Here is a 25,374-nt window from a genome sequence, read left to right on the forward strand (position 1 = left end):
ATATATATATAACTTTATATTACGTTTAGTGGTACTTTAATTAGAAGAAAATGTATTTCATACCATACATACTCTGTGTCATCTTGTCTTATTTACATGAGACTATAACTGAGTTAAACGGCAGTGGGCTCCCTAGAATTATTGGCTGCGTGAGAGGCTGCAATGCATACACATTATTAACCTGTCTGGCTTCTGCTTTTGGAAGGCAGGCCCCAGCCTTTCCTACTTCTAACATTTTACAGTGACAAAAAGCAGGTTATAGTGACAGCAGTGTGGAGAATAGGAAACAAATCTAAGGTCTCTGATCCCTTTATTTCGATATATAACATCCCTGATCACTTTGTGATCCTCAGGAGACAGTCTGGAGTAACCTACACAGTTCTCTTGTCACAAAAACTATTTTTTTCTGAACAGTAATTAAGACATTGAGTCTATTGAAAAACTTTTTCTTAGGCGTTCCATGGTGTATATTGTATATTTTTTCATAGTGCTCGCACTGAATTGAAAATGTATGTGTGGGGGCAACAGCAGTCTGTAAAGTTGGTAGGTGCATTAGAGTTTACTATCCAGTGTAAAATGAAAGTGATGGCTCTAGATAGAGGAAATCAGGAATAAGATGACTCATTTTTGGCCACATTCTCAGATTCTTCATACACATCAAATTCATCCACTTCAGCAAAGGGAAGTCCATTTCCTGGAACATGCTCGCAAACCGTGCTCCGTGTGGTGACACGAGTAACGCTGGGAGAAGACCTCCGAGAACCAAGCCTCTTCTTCCTTCCATGGCACATGACCTCTTTAAACATCTCGCGGAAACGTGTAGAGAGTAAGTTGTACAGAATTGGGTTAACTGCCGAACTAAGATAAAAGAATACTCCAGAGATAACATGGACAAAGCTGAACATTTCATGCATTTTATCTGTCCAGTTAATAATGAAGCTCCACATCAGTCGTTCAGTGTGGAAAGGTGCCCAGCAGATCCCAAACACCACCACCAGGATAACTGTAGAGGGAAAAACAGAAACATTAGAAAAGCTCGACTGATTTGTAGCACCACAGTCCAAAGGTACCCACATTTAATGACCTTCATCGTAACCTATAAAAGACTCTAGGATTATGTCGGTGGATCCATTTTTTTTTTAACAATAAAGGAATTGTCAAGAGCCTTTGTTGTGTTTTTATTTCAATTAAAGCATTTTTATTCTAAAAGTCTGGACTTTTTATTTAAATGTATTTTAACCCTTTAGTGAACCCCTTACTCATTCACAAGAGGGGGTTGGCCGCATTATTAAAGGGGTACCCTGATGTGAATAAGCCCCCCTGCCCACACCCCCACAACCAACGCCCCCGGGCTTTTGGGGAAGAGGCCCTTGTCCCCACTGGCAAGGGGACAAGGTGCTTTTCCTGGGGCGACCCTGGAAAAGCACCCTCCCAGTGCCGAGGGCATGTGGCCTGGTATGGAGGGGGGGCTCTCACTCGTCTCCACCCTTTCCTGGGTCTGGTTAGAAATTTTAGAGGGGAGCCCATGTTTTTCCCCCCATTTTTAGGGGTGGGGTTCCTCCTTAAAATTCCTACTAGATCTTAAGGGCCTGGTATGAATTTGAGGGGCAACCCCACACACTTTTTTTTTCTTTTTTTTGTTAATGGGGTCCCTCCTAAAATTCCTACCAGACCTTAACGGTCTGGAATGACTTTCGGGGGGACCCCTTGCTTTTTTTTCTCTTTTAATTAAATGGGGCCCCTCCTAATATTCCTACCAGACCTAAAGGGTCTAGCATTGTTTTTTTTTTTTATAAATTTCATTTTATTCTTTATAAATGCCACTTTTTGCTGCAGCAGGTTCTATACATAGCACAGATGCGCCAATTTACAAGCAGTTTAAGGCGACCCACCAGGCACCACTTTTAAAGGAATTTTTCATTTTTATTGTTTCACTTTAAGCGATGTTAAAATTACTGCTCCTTTCAAAACTGTATTTTTTAAAAGTGTTTTATTTCATTGATACATGTCCCCGAGGACAGTACCCAAATCGCCATACCTTTTTATGGCCAATAACTTGCATATAAGCCTTCAAAATGGGGACATTTGATTTTCTGAGTTCTGGTCCCATAGACTTTCATTGAGTTCGAAGTTCGAGTTCGAACTTTTTTCATGTTCTAAAGTTTGATCCGAACTCGGGTGTGTTCGGCCCATCACTATTAGAGAACTGTTACTATTACATCAGATTTGGATGATGATGATGATGATGACGATGATAATGATGATGAAATCCAGGGGCGTAACTACAAATCATGGGGCCTGGCAGTGTACTACTGTGACAGCATGTGCCATTGATCTTAACATTAAGTATGTATCAAGGACAGGCAGCAAGAGAGCTGTCAGCATAGTCAGTACACTACTAGGGAGCAGTCCTGGGGATAAAAGTTATAGTAACACTAATAACAATAAATGTAATGATATTTTATAATATGATAAAATGATTAATGCTCTTGTACACACTTACTCCTAAACCCTAATACAGGCTTCTTTAAAGTCTAGCTTCATTAAACTGTACAACCAACAACCTCAAACCTCCTATAAAGTTTTAACAAAGGTAAAACTTTGGTATTTGTGACTGCATTAGGCATACACAGTTAATTTCAGTCTGTAGAAGAAGTTCAGAGGACAATAAATCTATACTGTTAAGATAGATAAGCAAATGCTTCTACTACTCAGAGGTGTAGCAAGGTCAGTAGCAAGTCTTTCATTAGCGCCCCCCACAAACCAAGCCATAGTTCAATTGTGATACACACGATCCATGTAGACTGAAGGATGGAGGACCATAGACTGAAGGAAGGGGAGTCCGGTAACCTGCAATGTCAGCGGTTACCAGGGACCCCCCAGTGGCGAAATGCAAGGGACCCGTCAAAGCTGCAACCACTGTGACCCTGGTAGTTCTGCCACTGTATAGAGGACTACAAATCAGCAGCAATACATTATACAGCAATGCAGAATACCATCATCTACTATATAGAAAAGTACAAATCTCAGCAATACATTATACACCAATGCAGAATACCATCATCTATATAGAGCAGCGTTTTACATTTTTAAACATGAGCGGCTGTGGTAAGGTCCCAGTGTTTGCTGGGGACCTCACAGCAGCCTTGTGGGGACCTTGCAGCGGCTGTTTACAGGGCCGGTCCAGCTGCACATCTCCTCCTTCCCGCCACCCGCACAGCCATAGTGAGACCCAGCACAGCACTGGGGAGTACTGCACCCGCCCGCACAACCCTAATGAGACCCGCAATGACCCGCACACAGCCCTGGTGAGACCCACACAGCGCTGGTGAGACCCTGTATGCAGCCCTGGTGAGACCCTGCATGCAGCCCTGGTGAGACCTGCACTAACCTGCCCACACAGCCCTGGTGAAACCCGCAATGACCCGCCCTCAGCCCTGGTGAGACCAGCACCTGACCACACAGTTCTGGAGAGACCCTGCATGCAGCCCTGGTGAGACCTGCACTAACCTGCCCACACAGCCCTGGTGAAACCCGCAATGACCCGCCCTCAGCCCTGGTGAGACCAGCACCTGACCACACAGTTCTGGAGAGACCCTGCATGCAGCCCTGGTGAGACCCTGGACACAGCCCTGGTGAGACCCTGGACACAGCCCTGGTGATATCCGCATAGACCCGCAAGCAGCCCTGGTGAGACCTGCACCTGTCTGCACAGCTCTGGTGAGACCTGCACCTGCTCGCACGGCCCTGGTGAGACCCTGCATGCAGCCCTGGTGAAACCTGCCCCTGCCCCCACAGTCCTGGTGAGACCCGCATAGGCCCGGCGAGACCCTGCATGCAGCCCTGGTGAAACCTTGCACGCAGCCCTAGTGAGACCCGACTGAGACCCGCACAGACCCGCAGGCAGAACTAGTGAGACCTGCACCTGCCTGCACAGCCCTGGTGAGACCCTGCACGCAGCCCTGGTGAGAACCTGCACGCAGCCCTGGTGAGACCCACACCAACCTGCACGCAGCCCTGGTGAGACCCGCACCTACCCACACAGCCCTGGTGAGACCCACACCTGCCCACACAGCCCTGGTGAGACCCCGCACGCAGCCCTGGTGAGACCTGCACTAACCTGCCCACACAGCCCTGGTGAAACCCGCAATGACCCGCCCTCAGCCCTGGTGAGACCAGCACCTGACCACACAGTTCTGGAGAGACCCTGCATGCAGCCCTGGTGAGACCCTGGACACAGCCCTGGTGAGACCCTGGACACAGCCCTGGTGATATCCGCATAGACCCGCAAGCAGCCCTGGTGAGACCTGCACCTGTCTGCACAGCTCTGGTGAGACCTGCACCTGCTCGCACAGCCCTGGTGAGACCCTGCATGCAGCCCTGGTGAAACCTGCCCCTGCCCCCACAGTCCTGGTGAGACCCGCATAGGCCCGGCGAGACCCTGCATGCAGCCCTGGTGAAACCTTGCACGCAGCCCTAGTGAGACCCGCATGGACCTGCACGCAGCCCTGGTGAGACACGCACCTGCCCGCAGCCCTGGCTAGACCTTGCACGCATCCATGGTGAGACCCTGCACACAGCTCTGGTGAGCAACACAGAGTATGTAGCTTCATATTATTCTGCATTGCTGTATAATGTATTGCTGGGATTTGTAGTCCTCTATAGCTGGTGGTTTTCTGCATTGCTATATAATGTATTGCTGGGATTTGCAGCAGTCCCTCTACATCTTAGAGTCGGTAGCAGAACTACCCGGGACGCAGAGTTTGCAGCTGGGACCAGGCCCTGGCACTTCACTACTGTCCTTAAATCATTAGTCTGTAGTGTTTTAGAAAAACTGTCACATGGCACTAAAAAAAGGTATCGGTAATTGGTATTGGCAAGTACTTGAGGAAACGTATTGGTACCAAGGCCGGATTTACTCTCTCTGCTGCCCCATGGCCAGGTTCCTCAAATGCGCAGACTGGCAGGCTGCATACAAGTGATCTCGGCGCCATCTCCGGGCTCAGTTGTACAAAACAAGCGGCTGCTTCCCCACTGTACATTTAGCTCTTGTTGCCCAAGGCAGGGCTAAATGTAGAAAACTACCCGCCCGGCGGTCAGAACTGCAGCTCCTGTGCATCGAGAGATAGGAATTCCACACGCCTGCTGCCCCTCTACTCCCTGCTGCCCCAAGGCCAGGCCTTGGTTGGCCTTGTGGGAAATCCGACCCTGATTGGTACTCGGTCTTGAAAAAATGGTATGGGTGCATCTCTAGAGGGTTATATAAGGGGACAAATTGGAGTGGTAAAGTGCTGGAAAGGTATTATCTTTCAGACTGGATCATTTAATTACTCCCACATAATTTTGTTGAGAGATATAGGGATCATATATATACTGTATATTAACAGTATATTAATAATAGGAACAGAAGTGAGCCACAACCAGAAGTGTAAGTAAATTTTCCAATGGAGACATCTGTTCCACTGGCAACTAACAGGGGATATTCCCTTACATTGGAGAGCTTTACTCTTACACTTCTGGTTGTGTCTCAAGCACAGGAAGTGGTGCGAAGTCTCTGCAATGTGACACAGGCAGCAAAAAACAACTGGCAGGGGTTTAACCATCCCTACTCTACTCAAAATGATTATATATGTTTATAATGATAAAATATTGACTCTATGCTTTAAGGCTTTGTGCCATAATGCAATAAGGTCTTAAAGTTCACAAGGCATATAAACTATGAACAAAACTCACCAATGGAGTTTCTGGGAGATATACAAAGTAAAAAGGTGATTTAAAGTGACACTAAACTCAGGAGTTTAGTTGAATGCATTTAAGTACCTTAACTACTAATAAAAATGTAGACTAAACATGAGATTGTAGTCCATCATGGGAGAGAGCTTGTAACAAAAGCTACTTTATAACACACACAGTGGCCATGGGGAACAAAAGTGGCCCCCCTCCAGAAGGAAGGACAGTGTCAGCATCAATTCAGAGATGATTTGAGGATCTACAGCCGAGTGATACACAAATAAGAAACATTGTTGTCAATAGTTAAGGTACTTAAATGCATTTTTAAGATTTGACTCCTGAGTTTAGTGTCACTTTATCTTCCAATTGCCCTTCCAAAATGTAAAGGATAAGTCCACTTTAAAACAAAGCACACTTACCCTTTTTGCTCCTTTAAGATGACATCACCAATCTCTTCCTCCCCTGGATAGATGAGGTGAGGTCAACCTAAAGAGGCCAAAAGGATAGGTGCACATTGCTTTAAAGTGCACTTATGCTTTAAATGTCCTTTTTGAGTAGAACCTGTGCGGGCTCACCTTGTCAGGCAGCATTGACTGGACTGCATGTACTTGTTATTCCATCTCTTTTTACAGTCTATATGATTCAAGTTTATTCAAAGCTTAATTGTATTTCTGTGAATTATTCCTTTTGCACCAGTGCACCGATATTCAGTTTAAAGCGAATGCATTACAACCCATATAAACACTGTAAATTATCACAACTCAACAGCACAATCCTAAATATACGGATTTTAAGACTATAACATATCCAGTAAGCTGTTAATACTATTGTAAAATCCTATTTTAATGCATTTTACAAAACAGCTCTGATTCACTCTCCCCGTTGCTATTCTCATGCTGGATAATGATGTGCCTATTATGGTCTTTTTTACAATGCACGGCACAATTATTTCTTTGTAAAGTACGATGTTGTATAAAACACGAACAGTTGGAAGACAGAGAATTACTTTATTTTAGTCTGATTTCGTTTTTCGTAGTAGTTTCTAGGATAAGCTGTACATATAAAGATTTCTGAAAAAGGTCCCAGCCCCACTGAGAAAAGATAAATATTCTTCTTCTTGAGCCTGCTGCTATTGAAGAATAGTGTTTCACATTGTTAAAATGTTTACTCATTAAGTCAACTGGTACACTATAGCATACCTGCACCCTTAGAAAGGGTTAATGCCTCCAGGTAAGGGTGCAGAATTCACGATAAATATACTGCTGAGTGCTGAGAAGTACAATTTAAATTTGAGGCACAAAGTTAAATTCCTAATAAGGACAAACTGAGACAAAAAACACCTAGAGTTAAAAAGGGAAGAGGAGCCATGAGCTGTCAATGTGAGAGAGCCCAGAGCCCCATCCAGCTGGATCCAAATATCACCTGGACATGCTGCAGGGTCACATAATCCCTGGAAGTTCCTATCCATCAAGGCCAATGACAGCATGCTGCTTTCCATATGACAACCTGTCAGGAAAAAATGATCCTATTCTAGCAAAGATGTCAGTAAGCATGTATAATGTATGGAGCACATTACAGAAAGAGCGTAAAGCTTTTTTTTTTTTTTTTTTACAGCAGCTTTGGAATTTGTTTTACTTGCTGTACTCCAACAAGACATTCCATAGTATTTTAAGAACTCTGCTAATTCTCTGTCTAAGAATCCAAGGCTAGGTGGTGTAATGATGTTAATTATACTTACTTCTGTGGCCCGAACCACAAAATGTTCATCTTCAGATCCATTGTTTCTGCACATTCCATCTATTGTGCTTTGCTTTGTAGTCTTATCATCGTAGTTGTCAGGCTCTTAGAAGTCTATGGGGATTTCCCAGACACTTGAGAGACTGCAGAATGGTGCTCAGTAGACAGAAAAGCCAAAGACTGGCACTCTAAGGAGTTATATATGTGAATTGGGGGCACCAAGATAATTGTAATGAACATTATCACACTCAGGATCCCCAGATCAACAGACAGATAATGAAGTTCTTTTTTAAGCGAACAAACTAGCACAGGTTAGATGCTGGTGGTGCAGGTCTGGGTGGGAGGGAGCTGTGCCAGTGATGCCGGTCTGGGAGTTGGGGGGATAGGTTTGCTGGTGGTGCAGATTTGGGGGGGGCAATTTGGTGCTGGGTGCCAGCGGTGCAGGTTCTGGGGGGGTGTATGATGGCTGTTCAGGTCCAGGGGAGGGTGGGCGTACACGGCTCCTCTGTTAAGCATCCTGCCCAGCTCACTAACATCAGTGATTTCCAGGAGCTTGGTGGGATGCCAACCAGAGCATCCCACTCAGCGCCTGACAATCAGTGATGTCAGTGAACTAGGGCGGGACAGCCGGCCAGAACTTCACAGGTTGCTAAGAGATCTTAGTAGCCGGGGATGCTCTGGTCAGAAAACATGAGATGCCGCATGAGGCAACTGAACTTTCAGTCTATATAAGTTAAATACATGCCAGGTGCATCACTACAAAATATATTTAGTCAAGACAAATATCTTAGCATGTGTTGAATCTCTGCAGACAACTGCTTCCCTAAAGACATTAATGGTCCCACTCTGCAATTCCTGACAGAAGACAGACTTTTCTACTCAGGCGGTGGCTGCTTTAGAAAGAAAATGAACTGTAAGACATTGCATACCTTTTGTTTTGATGCACATGGAATGTAATTAGCTGATTTAAACAAATCATAGAGTAGGGAAAAACCTAAACGTTGAAGGCACTTGGAATTCAAGCTTAAATTTTTAGATCATGCAGGAAACACGTAAATTGAATCTAAATGTAGTATATGAGCAACCAGATTTTCCACTGATTTCAATATCTATTTTCCAATACGGAAAGTAAAAAACTCTCAACCCATAAACAGCCTATTCGATCTGTCTGTTGGTACTTAGACTTGATGCGTTTAAATCGGCTCCTTTCCTAAAAAAAAAACAACAATATTCAGGTAGGCCTCTTTGTCAATTTAATACATAGGATTCACTATTCAAGGGTGCAATGTGTTCTAACTTACGGTGACCAATCAAAAATCAGTTCCTACAAGTTTTTACATCATCACTGTGTACACATCATAATTGATTAAAGCAAAACTAAAATTTAGGTTGCATGCATACTTGCTGATCTGAGTTTTCTTTAAATCCATATTTAAAATACAGACATGCCATCTTGCATAGTCTCTTTCACAGCAGTAGAAGGAAGTGATGAAGTGGGGCTACCATCAGAGAGAAGTGATATACTGTAATTATTTCCTCAGAGGAACTTCACTGTTGGAAATATTTTCACTCTTTGCCAGGAATTAGTGCAGTTGTTTTCCTCCCTAATCCTCCCTATCTACTGCTTTTATTAGCTTATCCTTTTTTACTAAATATTGCTGTCAACCATATGAGAAGGGAGAACACAAGACAGGACTGGGAGGGTCCACAATGTTCTGTACAGTGAGGGTCTCTGCCCCTTATGCAAATATAGGTGCACAATTACATACTAAGAGGCAGGTGTGGAAAGCCTACCACCTCTGCAGCTTGAAGAGAAGCCAAGAGGGCATCAAGAATTGCAGGTTCTGTGGTTCTTTCTGCACCCTGCCAGCCTGGAGACCTTCTGAAAAGTCTCAAGACACAAGATTTGCAAGTGTGCATGCATTATTTCTAACCTGCAATTTCAGTGATTGCATTAAAAAAAAACTTTGTTCTTCTTTAAATCAGGAAATCTAGTTGTTGCTGGAAAGAATATATTTTTTATATTTTTCAAAGCCAATTTAAAAAAGCAAATTACTTCATATGAAAAGAAGGAATCTGACTCGAGTCTGATATCTGTTACATTTATCTCATTGTTTTATCTCACAAAATCTCCATTAGAGTTTATGGAGAAGAAAAAAAGATACAAGATAAATTCATGGTATGCAACAGAATGCATCCTTAGAAGGAATTAATATGGAAGGAGTGTAAGACGCATTTCTTTCACATTTGTAATAGATGTAGAACCTGAATGGAAGTGTTATAATGCAGAGGTATTATAATACCGAGGCAACCATGGACCTTGCAGAGAGAATAGGTCAATCTCCAAGTACAATGAGGTGTCTTCACAGCTCATTTTATTTATTGTCTTCATAATGGATTTATCAGCTAAAATAAAGGCACAGCAGACTAAAAAGTGAAACAGCTCTGATTCAGTTTTCCTGTAGGATAATAGCCTAAACCGGAAGGAGATCCATTGATGTATTGATGCTTCCATTAGCCAAGTCATATCTGTCCCGAAATTACTCGTTGTAACCCAGGAGGCCTTCATTAAGAAATTGATTTTCCATGTAGACGTAAGAAATGTAAGTGTATGTGCCATATGTCAAAGAATTTGGTCTGAAAGCATTAGTCAACATAGGATACTGTTATAATGTATTTCATTTTATGTAGAACAGACCTAAGAAATAGATCCGTTAATGTTATTATGCTCAGATTTCCCAACATTTACACTGAACAATACTTAAAGTGAGTCTAATATTAGTATTTTTTATGTGTACTTGTTACAGTGCTACATAAGAAAAACAATCTTTAGTGACAATGATGTATAGATGTTCTCCAATGGCCTGTAACTTTTTAATCTCATGCTCTAATAGCTCAGAGGTCATGTATGTGTGTATCTGTTATGCTCTCTATAATCTTGGCCGTACTTTCAGAGCTTTGCCTGTTTGTTATCAACAGACCCAGCTGTAAATCTAAGAACTGTCAAATAAAAGCTTAATCAATAAATCGGTACATTGATTCTATGCAAATTACAGTAATACATAGAACCATCATAACTACAATGTTTGGATTTTGTAGATCAGTATACAGTGTACATCATTTCTATACTTTGCAATATCTTAGAGATGAACTTCTGTCCAGATTATGAACACTAAAGTATTATTTTATGCTAAACAAGCTGTAAAAGTGTTTTAAAACATTCCCTCACTAACCTCTTTAACTACAGGCATGTTGGAGAAATTAATCTTAAAAGTTCACAACAAAGGCACTGAAATCACAATGTATTTCTCCTTTATTTTACTTTTTATGGTGAGCAGAACCTTGGCAGGTTGCCAACCTTCTAATGTTAACAAACAGTAGGTGTTTTTAAGCATCTACTCACATATAAGCCTTATAGGCTTATAGTACATCCATGAAGCATTTTATTAATACTTTTTCATGTGTTTTCAAGTGATTTTGTGTTGGCTAATGGTAAGCAATGGTAAGCCGTATTATTTGTGACATCATATGTCTTTGTTCATGTATCTGCTTCCTGTTTTATTTGTGTGATGTTTTGGTCATCTCAGCCCAACTTCCTTGAACTTCCTGTCCAGTATAAGATCACAAGACACAAAGCAATCTCCAGCAGCCGTCCATCTATGAACTTGGAAAATGGAAGATGAATGCAAGAGGGAAGGAGAAGTGGAGAGCAGGGGAGTGCCTTGCCTTGCTGTGCCTGTGTGTTTGTGGAGGCACACACAGCTTACTAGCACACACAAGGTTGGCTCGATTGGACCCTGCACGAGAAAGGAGCCTCTGTAAAACAGGATATCAGGGCCAGTGCTCAGGGGACCAGCTGCAGGAAACTAAAATGTTGAAACATCATGAAGAAACATCCATTGTAAGTGATTTCATCAGCATTTCAAATAGCTTAAAAACCTTTTGACTTTAATATCACTTTAAGCCCAGCTGAGGTTGTAAAACCTCAGAGGCTCTCAAAGACGAAAAAGATAACTTCAAACAGAACAAGTGACTATGATAAAATACTGAAAGGCTTAATGATGTGAAAGGAGATGTATAAACAGAGAAACTATTAGCTAAATCTTCATTCTCTTATAGCAAAGCTTTACATGCCTTTTCTTAGTATATTAGATTGTTAAAGGCTTAAGAGACAGACATTTGGATATCTCTTCTTCTATATATCTCTTCCAGTTATCTGACTGGTCTTGTATGTTCGGTGTTCATTTTTCAGCCATTTTATCACCTTCTAAACATAATTCTTTAAGATATATAGAAGCTCTAAACTGTCTCATAAAATCATTTTTCATGCATTTCTAAGGCCTTAAGAGTCACTAGCCACCAGTTGCCCCACCTAACCCTTACCCTGCCCGGCCTTAACTCCGCCCCTAAACACACCCTCCTAAATTATTAGGGATTCCTGCTGCAGGAAAAAGCAAGTTCCTGACACAGAAATCTCTAATCACACGTGAAATATACTGCAAGCGCACACAGCCCGCTCAGTACTGCAATCATCGCAAGCCCCGTACTTGCGACCTTGGGATGATCGCAAGTACGATCTGCCTGTCCAAGATGGGCAGATCGTACAAGATTTTAATCACCTTACAACCATTGCATAATGAAAGTCGTGCGATGGTTGTAAGGTGTATGGCCAGCACCCCCAGATAACCAAATTTCCACTCACCCTCACCTTATTGTTACTCACCGAGCAGGCGAGTGGAAATTTTGAGCCCTGCTATTAATTTTTTTAACTCCAACATATTCCAAGGCTATTTATAGAAAACAATGAACCATCTATGCCAGTATCTAAACCCAAAGGAGCTTAAATGCTAATGTCCCCCAAATCATGGGCATACAGTCACTCAGAGCCCAAGGCCAATATAAGTGAAAGGCAATTTACCAACAGTAGAATTTTGCACAATAGTAGCATACTAAACCCCCCAGGAAATGAACACAGGGAGAGCATACAATTTCCATGCTAAGATTATCCCTGGTGGGATTAAAGCCAAAATTCCAGAGCTGCAATATCACAATTCTAGCCACTATCACTTATTTAAAAAATTTGATAGCTTAGATTAAAATAATATTACTACTACTGCTAATAATAATAATGTTAGTAATAATAATACAATTATTACAATTAGGGATGCACTGATACCAGTTTTTTGGTATCGAGTATGAGTACTAATATTTTTTTTCCGTACTCGCCGATACCGAGTACCGGTGTCGCATGTCCCGATTATCAGGAAGTCGGGTGGCAGATCATGACCTGTCGCCCAGTTTCCTGATTGTCTGTGAAGTCGTTGTTCTAGGGAAAAAACACCGGCTCTGACCAATCAGGAAGCCTGGCAGCAAGTCATGAAATGCCTTACAGCTTCTTGATTGGTCAGGAAGCCAGGCTGCCTAGCATCAAGTGAAGCCGGCTTCCTAGCCAATCAGGAAGCCAGGCAGCACATCATGACCTGCCTCTTGGCTTCCTGATTGGCTAGGAAGTAGACGTCACTTGTTGCTAGACAGCATGGCTTCCTGATCAATCAGGACGCCGGGAAGGGTCATTAGGTGCTGCCCGCCTCTCTGACTGGTTAGGAAGCCAGGCTGCCTAGCAACAAGTGAAGCCGACTTCCTAGCCAATCCGGAAGTCAGGAGTCGGGTCATAACCCAACGCCCGGCTTCATGATTAAAAAGGATGCTGGTTCCATGCTCCTTTGGCACTGCCAGTCAGAAGGTGATTTCCCTCTGACCGGAAGTTCCAGTATTGGAGGTAAGTATTGAAGCATTTGGATGAGTATCTTCCAGTATCAGGAAGCCGGGCAACGAGTCATTACACGATGCCCGGTTTCCTGATTGGCCAGAAAGCCTGCTCCATGCTCCCTCATCAACTAGTGATGAGGGAGCATGGAGCTGGCTTCCCAGCTAATCAGGAAGCCCGGTCGGTGGGTATTGACCCGCCGCCCGACTTCCTGATTGGCCAGAAAGCCGGCTCCATGCTTCCTCATCCCCTGGTGACGAGCGAGCATGGAGCTGGCTTCCCAGCCAATCAGGAAGCCGGGCGGTGTGTAATGACTCGCCGCCCGGCTTCTTGATTGGTCGGGAAGCTGGCCAATAGACTTGTGCATTCGGATTCGTATAAACCTGCAAATCAATGAAATTCAGTTGATTCGGCGGTTCGTCCGAATCCAAAATAACAAATGTATTATATGCCTGAATATACTAAAACTGTATTCGGGCATACATAAATTATTTTGCAGAATGAGCAGTGACCATATTGGCCGCAGCACGTTCTGCGCAGGCGCGCTGCCATCTTTGAGTATATCTTGGTATACACCAAGATGACAGCACCCGAACATATGGGCATCGCCATCTTGGTGTATACCAAGATGCACACAAAGATGGAGGTGCGAAAGCGCAAGCAGCCAACATGGCCGCCGCTCGTCCTGCATTTCCAGTGTGACGTCACACGCTGAAAAAGTGGCGGCCATGTCGACCGCCAGCATGTTCTGCACTTGCGCGCTGCCATCTTTGAGTGGATCTTGGTGTATACCAGAACGCGCCGGTATACGATATGGCCGACCCTCATTCTGGATTTTCAGTGTGCGCTTTCGGATTCGGAGTCCAAATCCGAAACAGCAGGAAAATATGTTTTTTTTAAACGATTTTTTTTGCCCTGCACATATCTACTGGCAAATCAGGAACCTTGGCGGCGAGTCATAACCCGCCCCCCGGCTTCCTAATTGGCCAGAAAGCCGGCTCCATGCTTCCTCGTCACCTGTGACGAGGGAGCATGAAGCCGGTTTCCCAGCAGTCTGATATCTCTAAGTTTCATTTCTTCTGTTTCTCCGGCTGGAAAGTTTGGACAGCAGAAAGAAAGTTTGTTTCAAGGTAAGGCTCCCCTCTTGTGAAAGCCGGCTCCATGCTTCCTTGTCACCTGGTGACGAAGGAGCATGGAGCAGGCTTCTCAGATCATCAGAAAGTCTAGGGGCGGATATTGACTCGCCGTCTGGCTTCCCGGCTAATCAGGAAGCTAGGCGGTGAGTCATTACACGCTGCCTGGCTTCCTTAATCGGTATCGGTATTCGGTATTGGCGAGTACAGAAAAAAAATAGCGGCACTCGCACTCGATACCGAAAAACCAGTATCGGTGCATCCCTAGTTATCATAAATGTATCATTCATATCCCCTTTTCAAATATGAGATAATTTTGTGTGCGCAATAATTTGCTGTGGTAAGAGTTGTCAGCAGCATTCCAGCAGGTATTTGATTTAGCTCAAGAATGTTACATTACATTATACTGTATAGTGCATAAAGTGCAACTGTAGTCTTTCTAATGTTTTTAACTATATACATCAATGTGATTAACTTAAAATAAAGGATCTCATTAATGTGTGGTAATGTAATAAAAACTTTGTTTCTATGTAGAGTGTGTAATACTGAACTAATATGAGGGCAGCCATGGTTGTTTATGACATATCCAGGCCTTTCTGTTCCACTTATACCATTCTAAATCTACTGAACGATGTCTGTCTAAATGAAAAGATAGGCTTTATGCAGTCTTTAATGATGTGATACATACATTATTCTACGACAGACCATGTAGCCTAAGATGTCTAGAATTTAGGTCATATGAGATTGAAAGCATCAATTCTTGGTGTGCATATCAAATATAGCACACTTTAATGGACTCTGGCTAATGGGTGAATCATCATTCTCTTCTAACATCTTTGAAATCAAACTTTCCAGAAATCTCCAAAGATCTGGCCCAGACAAACCTCCTCTTCCATTATTGTGAAAGTAATAGTCTTCATACACTTACTGTATGCTTTGAATTTATAAAGAGATTATACAACTTCCAATGGGATAATCTCCTAAAAGGAAATCTATTGTTCTAATTATTTTTCTGTTTTTATTTCTTCTTTGGAGAATATGAAACTTTGCATTTGAACATTTCATATTTGCCAAGTTATCCAGAAGACGGAGCTTCAGAATCTGCTATCTGGACGTTATTTAAAGTTCTTTTCTTCTTTGAGTTCTTTACGTTTCTTGAGCCCCTGTTATTCTGCCCTGTTCTAAACACACACAGCTTCATGGTTAAAAGAAGGGATAGACTGCTTCCCTGTATGTAGTTTATACTTCTATATATGAAGGGCAGACCGAAAGTGAGCAGCTGCTGCTGACCCATCTTCTCAGAAAGTCCACAAAGTTTGGCAAACACATTGTGAAGAAAACTTTATATAATAAATATTGTAAATACTGGGTCACAGAGTTTTCTCACCTACCGGTACGCATGGTGAGAGACTCTGGGGTTGAGGACTGTACCCTCGTTTCCAGGATGTTTTTCTGTGGGAACACCGGCAAAACAGGAATACTTTTTTCTTTTTTTTTTGTTAAGTATATAGAATCTCTGTCATTCCTCTGTGTTTTGCTGTCTCTGTTCCCATTAAAGAGATTCTCTAATTTTCTCATTTACTGTATGTTCACTAAGATAGGAAGTGAGTGAAAATCTCCCCACTAGGGTCACAAACAGCAGTAAAAGCCTGACCTCATTTCTTCTACAATGCCTTACTTTTGTTTGTTTGTATGTTTTTTCTTTATTGTTCATATGAAAACTTAAATAAAACTAATTGTTAAAAAAAAATTGTTTAAACTGACCTCAGTTCTAATCCTTCCCTACGCTATCCAGAAGAAAAAAGGAAAGGTTTGTCCGGAGTTCCACTTTACTAATGCAATCCTTCCAGACATAATACAGTCAAGTGACATTTATAAGATTGTAGGCTTTTCTGACCTCAGCACTGTCGTCAGTATGTATGTACTGTGCCATTTAACCATGATATGATTTCCGCAGCGAGTATTGATTTCAATACCATGCTTCAATAGGTGTCTAATATTAGGCTTACATTTTAAGAATTGTAGATATAGTACTGTCTGTGTCAGAATGTAATAAATAAATTAAAATCAATAGAGTGCAGTCAAATGTTCATGAATTGTGTCATCATTTTCATACATTTCTTTTTACTGACTAGCAGAGCCGCCGTGTCTAATAGCGAATTCCCAGGGGTGTAACTTTAGCACATTTATATGTCAACCTATGCACTTTTTAATTACAACTTTGAAATGAGTAGATACTGTCTAATTGGCTTTCTATCACCGCAATACAAATGTTTTACTAACACTTATTTCGCTGTCATCCCACATCACAATCATTTCTCTAACACAATCATCCAGCTAAAGCATCATCTTTATTTCTGTCACTATGACACAGTCCATTCAGAAATAAGTTAATCATTTCACCAGGTTCAGATTCAACCCATACAAAGCTGACGTTCTCGAGGGGCAGATTTGGGAACTTATAGTAGTCTACACAGTGGTTCATTTAACAAGTTCTGTTACATTTGGGTGTTGATGATGAGCATTGTGGGTCAAAAGAGTGGAACAGGTGGAACAGATTCTGAGAAGACCGCCTACATACAACCAATACCAACTGTCATACTCATCCTCTTCTACAGCGGTGGGCATCTCGAGCCCACCAGCTGTGCTTTAACTATAAATCCCAACATGCCTCATCCTCTGGGAGTCATGACTTGTAACTGTCAGTCTTGCAATGCCTCATGGAACCTGTAGTTCCACAACAGCTGGAGGGCAGGAGTTGCCCACCCCTGCTCTTCTAGCATGCTATCATATAACAAGTCTTAGGTCCCATTCACACACGCATCGGCCTGCACATACAGCTCCGTGCTGCGTGTGGGGCCGTACCAAGCAGCTGCTGGGAAGGACAGGTGCTGTGTGTGATTAGTACGCAGACCCCGTCCTTCTCTATGGGGCTACGCGGCCGTACGCCCCCCTACGCTCACCTCAATTGCAGGTCTGTAGTGGTGCGGGTGAGCATATCATACGCCGCCGGAATGGATCCTGTATCCGTCCTGGCCAGAAAACCCGCACCCCTACGGACCTGCAATTGAGGGGAGCGTAGGGGGGCGTACGGCCGCGTAGCCACATAGAGAAGGACGGGGGCTGCGTACTAATCACACCCAGCACCTGTCCTTCCCGGCAGCTGCTTTGTACGGCCCCGCGCGCAGCACGGAGCTGTACGTGCAGGCCGATTCGTGTGTGAATGGGGCCATAATGCTAAACTCCACAAAACTACAAAATAAAACACCCTTGCAGTGAGACCCCCCTCTTCACCTCACTGCAAGAGTTAAATGTGTGTTACTTATAGGGGGAAGAGGAAAAGGCAGTAGTTCTTACATTATTCACCGCTTCCCCAGTTACAGGTGGTTTTCGTCTCTCTCCAATGCTCTGGGTGGTGGTTGGGCGTTCGCAGTTCTCACATACAATGTAGGACTATTTTCAATGCATTGTATGTGATGACGTCAGTCTGCAACCGACGGCTGGATCGTCTTCGAGATGCCAGTTATGTAGTGTGGACGAAGGGTTGCATAGTGTGGAGGAATAGGGTAAGTGTTACAGCTTATTCCTCTACCCCTAGACCTAAGAAGTATTTAACCCTTACAGTGCAGGGGCCCCAGGGTTGGGTTTTAATGATTACTTATGTCTGTGGCATTTCAAAACCCTTATTCTAATCAGCTATGACACTGTCATAATGCGGGCCCATACTCGATTTAACAGTCTAAACTAAACATGTAAAATGACCAAGGCATGGCAGAACTGATTATCATACATAACTATATTGTTTGGCCATATAGGTAAAATAAAAGGTAATAAGTGACAGCACTGACTAAAAAATATAATGTGACCATGTTTCATGTCACACTCTATAGTGTGTAACTATAATGTATATATAGAGTAAATATATATAGTAAATTTAGAATATTGCATTAAAGCAAGCAGGTAGAGCTCTAGGTTCTTTTTCACACGTTTGCCAGACTAAGCTTACCTGCTTTGCCGAAGAAAAAAACAAACTGTTTATGGAGCTCAAATTCCAATCTACACACAAAACTAAATTATGTACCTCCTAACCTTTGCTCGTTAAGTACCAAATCCCTCTGACTCTCTGATTCTCTTTGCTCCTCAGCTGTCCCTCTTTTTGGTCTGATGTACAGATAGCTATGAAAAGGTTCTATTTAACTATCAAAGGCTATTCTGCACTAAAACATTTATCTTATCGCTTAATTATCTTGTTTGCTATTTTGAAAAGTCTGTATAAAGCAAAAGTAATGGTAATCCAATAAACTGAGGATATGGCAGAAAGGTATCCATTGCCGAAATACCATGTTCTGGATTGTGTCCCTCTTTCACATGTAAGAAGGTTGGGAGGTATGGAATTAGTCTGTGCTTGCCTCCTGTGGCAGAACAATAATGTTCTGGGATTACAGTTTTATGAGTGTTTTCTGCATTACATTTTTATTTGTAAAAAATGTATACATACACTGAGTGGCCAGACTATTATGACCACCTGACGTTTGTAGGCAAATTAGCTATAATTAGCTATAATTTCGAGCTGAAGTTGCTAGAGGGCCAGACCATTATAAATAGGGAAGCAGGTTGTTTACCACAACAGTAGAAGTGATTTTTTTCTGAAGATATGGGTAAACAACGCGATTTAACAGCCTTTGAACGTGGGATGATTGTTGGCGCTCGGAGCCATGGAGCGAGTATCAGCAAAACATCAGAATTTGTTAAATTTCAAGAGCAGCTGTTGTTAAAGTGTTTAAAGACTGGACTGTCAGCCGAAAATCTAGGTCTGAACGTGCGAATTGTGGCCGTCATCGAATAGTCAATGTTAGGGCAGAACGGAGAGTGGCAAGACTGGTACAAGACAACTGAAGGGCAACAGTGCAGTGTCAGATTCCTCGCATCACCTTTCAACATCTCGTGGAGTCACGAGGCGGCCCAACGAAGTCATCTCGTGGAGTCATCTCGTGGCCCAACGAAGTACTGATGGGGTGGTCATAATAATCTGGCCACTCAGTGTATGTGAACTCATACCTCTCCACTGTCCCTTATTTGGAGGGACTGTCCCTGTTTTGAAACCTAAACCCCCTGTGTGTCTCTCTCTCCCTTCAAATGTCTCTCTCCAATGTAAGTATCTCAATTAAAAAATATATACCCAGATAGCAAGAAATTGAGCTGCAAGTTTGAAAATGACTTGCTAAACTATTGCAGACTTGCCAAGCTTCACAATTTTGTTGCACTATTACATCAAGTCTGCATTGCAAGTCTCCAGACCAGCGAGCTTGCAGAGCTCTTGCTAAGACCTGCAGGACTCTTGCTGTAGACTTGCCAAGCAAATTTGCTACAAATTCAAAAAGTGTCAACTAGAACTTATGCTGCAAGTGTTCTGCAAGTCTACAACTTGCCAGGAATATGTGCAGCAAGTTAACAAAATTACAATTTCACCCCGCCACAAGTTTGTAGCAAGTTATCCTTGCTATCTGGGATATTATGTATCTATCAAAAGTGTTTTACTGCACCTAACCTTTTAGCAAATGGTGGTGGTGAAGAAGCCCTTGTGGTTTAACTAATCAGTTTTTGCATAGTAATTATTTGTGCTCCACGTCATTGGAGGTGTGGCGGCAGGGGTGTAATTTGCTTATATGCTTTGTACTATGAGGTGTCCCTCTTTCTTGTCTTAGAAAATTTGGAAGTATGATGATCAGGTTTAGTGGTCAGGTTAAGTTTTAGGTTTAGAACTTGGATGTGGAACTCAAGCCACCCACCTCCTTCCCTGAAGTTCTGCTCAGGTCATTTTTTCTACAGTCTTCAGGCAGATCCATTCCTCTATTCTTCCCTGGTGGCAGCGGTGGGAGGTCCTGCCCCGTGGACTAAGCAGCACCCACATCATGGCATGTGAGCCCTGCTCATTCCAGATGATCTGTGAACCCAGACACCTGTATTTGGTTTATCTTTTTTCAAGTTAAATTATCTGTAAACTTTATACTTCCTAGATGAATTTCTCCCACCTGTAGGTGTACTTGTGTTTCCACGTGTTTACAGGCATCTGAATGAGTTGAGATGCTTTCAGACCATCTAATCTGCCCTTGGACGTGCAGAATTTGATTTTCTGTATATGCAGCTAAACTGAATGCATCTAAAAACATGTAAACACACAGTATGAATTATCTCATTAAAAATCATTACATGCATTTATATGCATTTAGAAATGTCATAAAACTCATATATATCATTGCCAGTGTGAATAATGCTTAATTGATAACACCAAAAACTAACATACTGCCAAGGATAATGTGTCAGTTAACCACAATGTGCAGTTGCAAATAAGCAGTTGTGTCAAATACATGGAAGAGCATGTCGTTATATTTTGTTGGTTTGTAACTTCATTATTCAATGTAGATAGTTTAAGTAGGAAAAAGAGGTGACTAATTCATATATTATACATATAGATACAGATACAGCCCATAACGCAGCATTCATCACATACATGTAATACTGCTCAGTTTTACAACAGCCATTTTATGTTCCATCACATCATCCTACATTTGATTTATCTTGCTGCGATCTATGCATTGTATATCTCTATTCTCTATAAACCTCATTGCTCTATATTACTTGAACAAATGGTACCATGGGGGTGATTTACTAACCTAAACACACACACGCACCAGATGCGTGTGCATTTTTACACAGCAAAACGTATTTATCAACCAAACACGAGCAAAGTGTCACATTTCCACGCCGTTATGGTGCGTTTTTATGTATTTACGTACGTGCGCGTCATGTAGCATGTGCCATAGGCTACACGCCGCTCTAATAGCAGCATGCAAGTCTCTAAAAGCATATTTCCACTAATGCCATATATGGAAAAATCATGCACATGATGCATATATAATGCTGCTTCACAGTTTAGACAAAAATGGTTAGCTCATGCATTTGCATTCCTGCATTCATCAACGCAAGCAACACAATTTAGAGCTAATTTACACAACATCACCTTGCAATTCATGCAGGGCTTTGCAGGGCTTTGCACAACACACCTGCTGGGTGTGTACAGACTACAAAGGTGTCTAGATTCCACCAATAGATCATGCTGGGAGGGAACACACTACAGAGGTGTATACTTGTTCGTGGCGTGTTTATAAGGTTAGTAAATCAACCCCCATGAGTCATAATGACCTTGTGAAATAATCCAGCAGCCAAGAATAATTTCAAAACAAAGAATTATGATTTGATTCCATTCAATCACACATTAAGAGATACTTATTAGTATGTTTACAAGAATCAATGACACTTTAATATACAAATAACAATATAGCAGCATAGCAGCATAGTACATAATGTAAATTTCACTGAGCACCAAGAATAAGGGTAAGGTATGCATACGGTATATAATATTTTCTATGCCCCTTCATAAAAGGAAATGCACAACGTCATGTAGCATGTGCCATAGGCTACACGCCGCTCTAATAGCAGCATGCAAGTCTCTAAAAGCATATTTCCACTAATGCCATATATGGAAAAATCATGCACATGATGCATATATAATGCTGCTTCACAGTTTAGACAAAAATGGTTAGCTCATGCATTTGCATTCCTGCATTCATCAACGCAAGCAACACAATTTAGAGCTAATTTACACAACATCACCTTGCAATTCATGCAGGGCTTTGCAGGGCTTTGCACAACACACCTGCTGGGTGTGTACAGACTACAAAGGTGTCTAGATTCCACCAATAGATCATGCTGGGAGGGAACACACTACAGAGGTGTATACTTGTTCGTGGCGTGTTTATAAGGTTAGTAAATCAACCCCCATGAGTCATAATGACCTTGTGAAATAATCCAGCAGCCAAGAATAATTTCAAAACAAAGAATTATGATTTGATTCCATTCAATCACACATTAAGAGATACTTATTAGTATGTTTACAAGAATCAATGACACTTTAATATACAAATAACAATATAGCAGCATAGCAGCATAGTACATAATGTAAATTTCACTGAGCACCAAGAATAAGGGTAAGGTATGCATACGGTATATAATATTTTCTATGCCCCTTCATAAAAGGAAATGCACATTATCCATTGGGAAACTGCTTACAAATAATAGAAAGAAAAAAATGTATTCAGTAAAAGAGTGCTAGAAATTAAAGTGCAGATGCCGAACCCATTTGTTCATGTACATTCACCTAGCTGAAACAATGAAAGAAAGAAAATACATAGAAAAAACTATTATCCTCCCCTCAGGATATGCCTGATTTGTATAGTATTGTTGCTATTAAATCTAGCAATGTCATTCCCGGCATTTATTACAAGTACTCCTGGATTTAACATGACTGTGTAACCTCTCAAACAGAACACTGTACTGAGAGCTAAATATTTCCTAATCTTAGCATCCCCTATCTGACCATAAAATGTAACCAGTCAGCGGAAATTTTAAGGCAGCAAGTGAAACCAATAATTGAGCTTCCAATATATTTCAGCATACTGCTGTTATGCTACAATTGCAAAATTGACTCAATTTAGCACAATAATAGTTCTGTACTGTAATCTTTTACATTCACAGCACACAGAACACCTCACAGGGTCAGTGGGAGAACAGTAATAGTGTAACGTTGGTACAAATTGTAATGGACTCCAGTACTCAGGATGAGTATTCTTCCTTGCTCAGGAGATAGTGCAACCCGCTGATCTTTAGCTCCCAGTTTCCCCAGTCACTAGTCGGGACCAAGTGTAGGGTGAAACAAACTCTGATTTATTGAGAAACTGTGCAACCTTTTATACAGAAAGTGATTAGACCAGAATATAATCCCATCACATCCACTCTGCCCTCCCTAGACTGCACAACCCAGCAGGGGTCCAGCTGCTAAAGAACCCAGACAGCCATTGCAGGGGCCTGGCCAGACACAGGAGAATGTCATTGTCCTGAGCTCCTTGGAGTACAAAGGGAGCTAACGAGGGGTGGTGCTGACAGTCTTTTGATAAACAGGTTACCCAGTATAACACACTTAAACATAACCCAACACCAATACACATATAACCCATGAAATGATGACCATGTCGTCACTCAAATGTCCTTTAAATACTCCCCCCACTCCCTTGTTAACCCAGCCTAACACTTACCTTGGCCACCACTCCAGTGATCCTCACCGTGCTGCTCCACCAAGAGCTACATAGACATTTCTTCTTCCTGTGCATGTATGACGCAATCCTTTGGGGAGAGTCATATTCTGCAAGACTGCCAGGGATCACCATGAGTACTGCTCCTCATAGGAATAAATATATTCAAATATAAATACATTTATATTTCAAGTCTGAAACCTGTGCTCTGTAACTCCTTCCTAGCCTCTTGATCCGATCATCTTCTTCTTTCCAGTAGTTTTAAAGAGTCCCTCCAGCACTGATCTCGGTCTCTGATCTAGCGCTGACTCCTTGGGTCCCACGGTATCTGTCCGACGTGCACACTCACAGCTGCGTGCATACAGCTCCACTGTTTCTCCCCGCCGAAGATCTCTACTGCACATGTGCCCGCCCCATCATCCTGCACGGCCGCTCAGAAAGCTTCAGATCTTCATTGACGGACACAGAGGTAATTATTTACCTATTTGTTAACTTTTTTATTTTTGTTTAATGTTTTTGCATATATCTACTGCCTGCTAGCAGTAGATATATGTAAAAAAAAGAAACTTTAATGCTACTTTAACTGTCAAAGGGAATGGGGTGGACTGGTAGATTAGCTCCTTTTCCAGGAATGAGTGTGCTCCCTGAAGTCTGTGCTGTGTAACTTCCTCTCTTTCTACTTCCCGAATCATCAATCGTATTCAAACTTCCAAGGCAGGTTTGAATGTGATTTGTGATTGTGAGAAACTCCGTAGTTGTTTATTTAGGCTTTTTGTGGTAGTCAGAAAGAAGCTAACAAGGGGTGTGTTTGGTAAACCTCTCAGTTACAACAATCAGATAAGAAAAGGGGATTCTCAAATCACCAGATTACCATTAAGAGGCCTGAGTGCACATGAGCAGTAAATCTTGAATCTGGATAAAATCAAAGCAGTTTGGCTCTATATGTGTCCCAAGGTTACTTTTCTATTTTGGCTGTGTACCTTAAAAATTGGGTTGATTGATAGGACGTAGAGATTGTTCAGTAGACTTTGTATAGCTTTATTGCCAAAAAATACTTTCCTTTTTTCTAGTATTGTTTTTTTTTCAGTTGTACACTGACTGTGGCACATACACATTGAGGCATCTGAAACATAGGTTTTACATCACTGGGCACTCAATCGCTGAAGGAGTAAGGCATGGATTCACAAGAAGAATTTAAGAGCATGGCAGCATGGCCATTGTGGAATGTTAGTGCCACAAAATTTATGAAGTGACCGCATGGGATTGCGCACCCCTGTGCCACCCATTTTATTTATTACAGAGGTTTAAGTAGTATTCTGCTTTAATTGTCATGTCCTGGGCAGTTTCTGGCACTCCCTTTTGTCTACTTCAGTCCCCGCCCCTTACCAGGCAAGAAGATGTACTACCAGCTGTAAGTGGAGAACTGTCGGCTACTGTTCAGAAGATTGGTCAGACCTCTTGGATTACTGTCAGCAGCTGGATCTACAATCAAGACAAGCTTCTGCCCTGCCACCTTTGTCGTGGCTATCATTTTGTTGGGGGTACTGCCATCCACATTTGTAGGTGGACAGTGTGGCTAAGTACAGTTTTACCAGACTGGTATTTCAGTTAAAATCAAGTGTTGGTGACTAAGCTGTTGGTTAATAGTTTTATTGTCTTTACATTTGATTATGGTTAAGTGGCTTTAGTAAAAAACATTTTCCCATTGTTTGTTTTAATAATTCTTGCTTTAAACCCCAATAAAGGGCAGATGAATCCACTGCTTGGTCTTGGTTTCAGTCATTATCTTTGACCTTGATTGGTGGTTGGGGAGGTGCTGTGGGTTCTGCAATCCCACTGGAGCAGGGTAAACTTAGAG

At 42.2% G+C, this 25,374-nt stretch overlaps 1 protein-coding gene across 1 annotated transcript in view; it reads right to left on the reverse strand.

The window, feature by feature from the left end:
- Nucleotides 1-486: 486 nt before the first annotated feature.
- Nucleotides 487-25,374, reverse strand: part of NMUR1 (neuromedin U receptor 1) — a 37,614-nt gene continuing 12,726 nt past the window's right edge. Inside the window, exon 2 of the mRNA XM_018563284.1 lies at nucleotides 487-1,003. Within this exon, the coding sequence (XP_018418786.1) occupies nucleotides 606-1,003 (398 nt within the window). The 3' untranslated portion in view covers nucleotides 487-605. The remainder of the gene's footprint in view (nucleotides 1,004-25,374) is intronic.

The sequence above is a fragment of the Nanorana parkeri genome, unplaced genomic scaffold (genome assembly GCF_000935625.1).
Source record: "Nanorana parkeri isolate BGI_ZX_2015 unplaced genomic scaffold, ASM93562v1 scaffold648, whole genome shotgun sequence".
Classification (NCBI taxonomy): Eukaryota; Metazoa; Chordata; class Amphibia; order Anura; family Dicroglossidae; genus Nanorana; species Nanorana parkeri.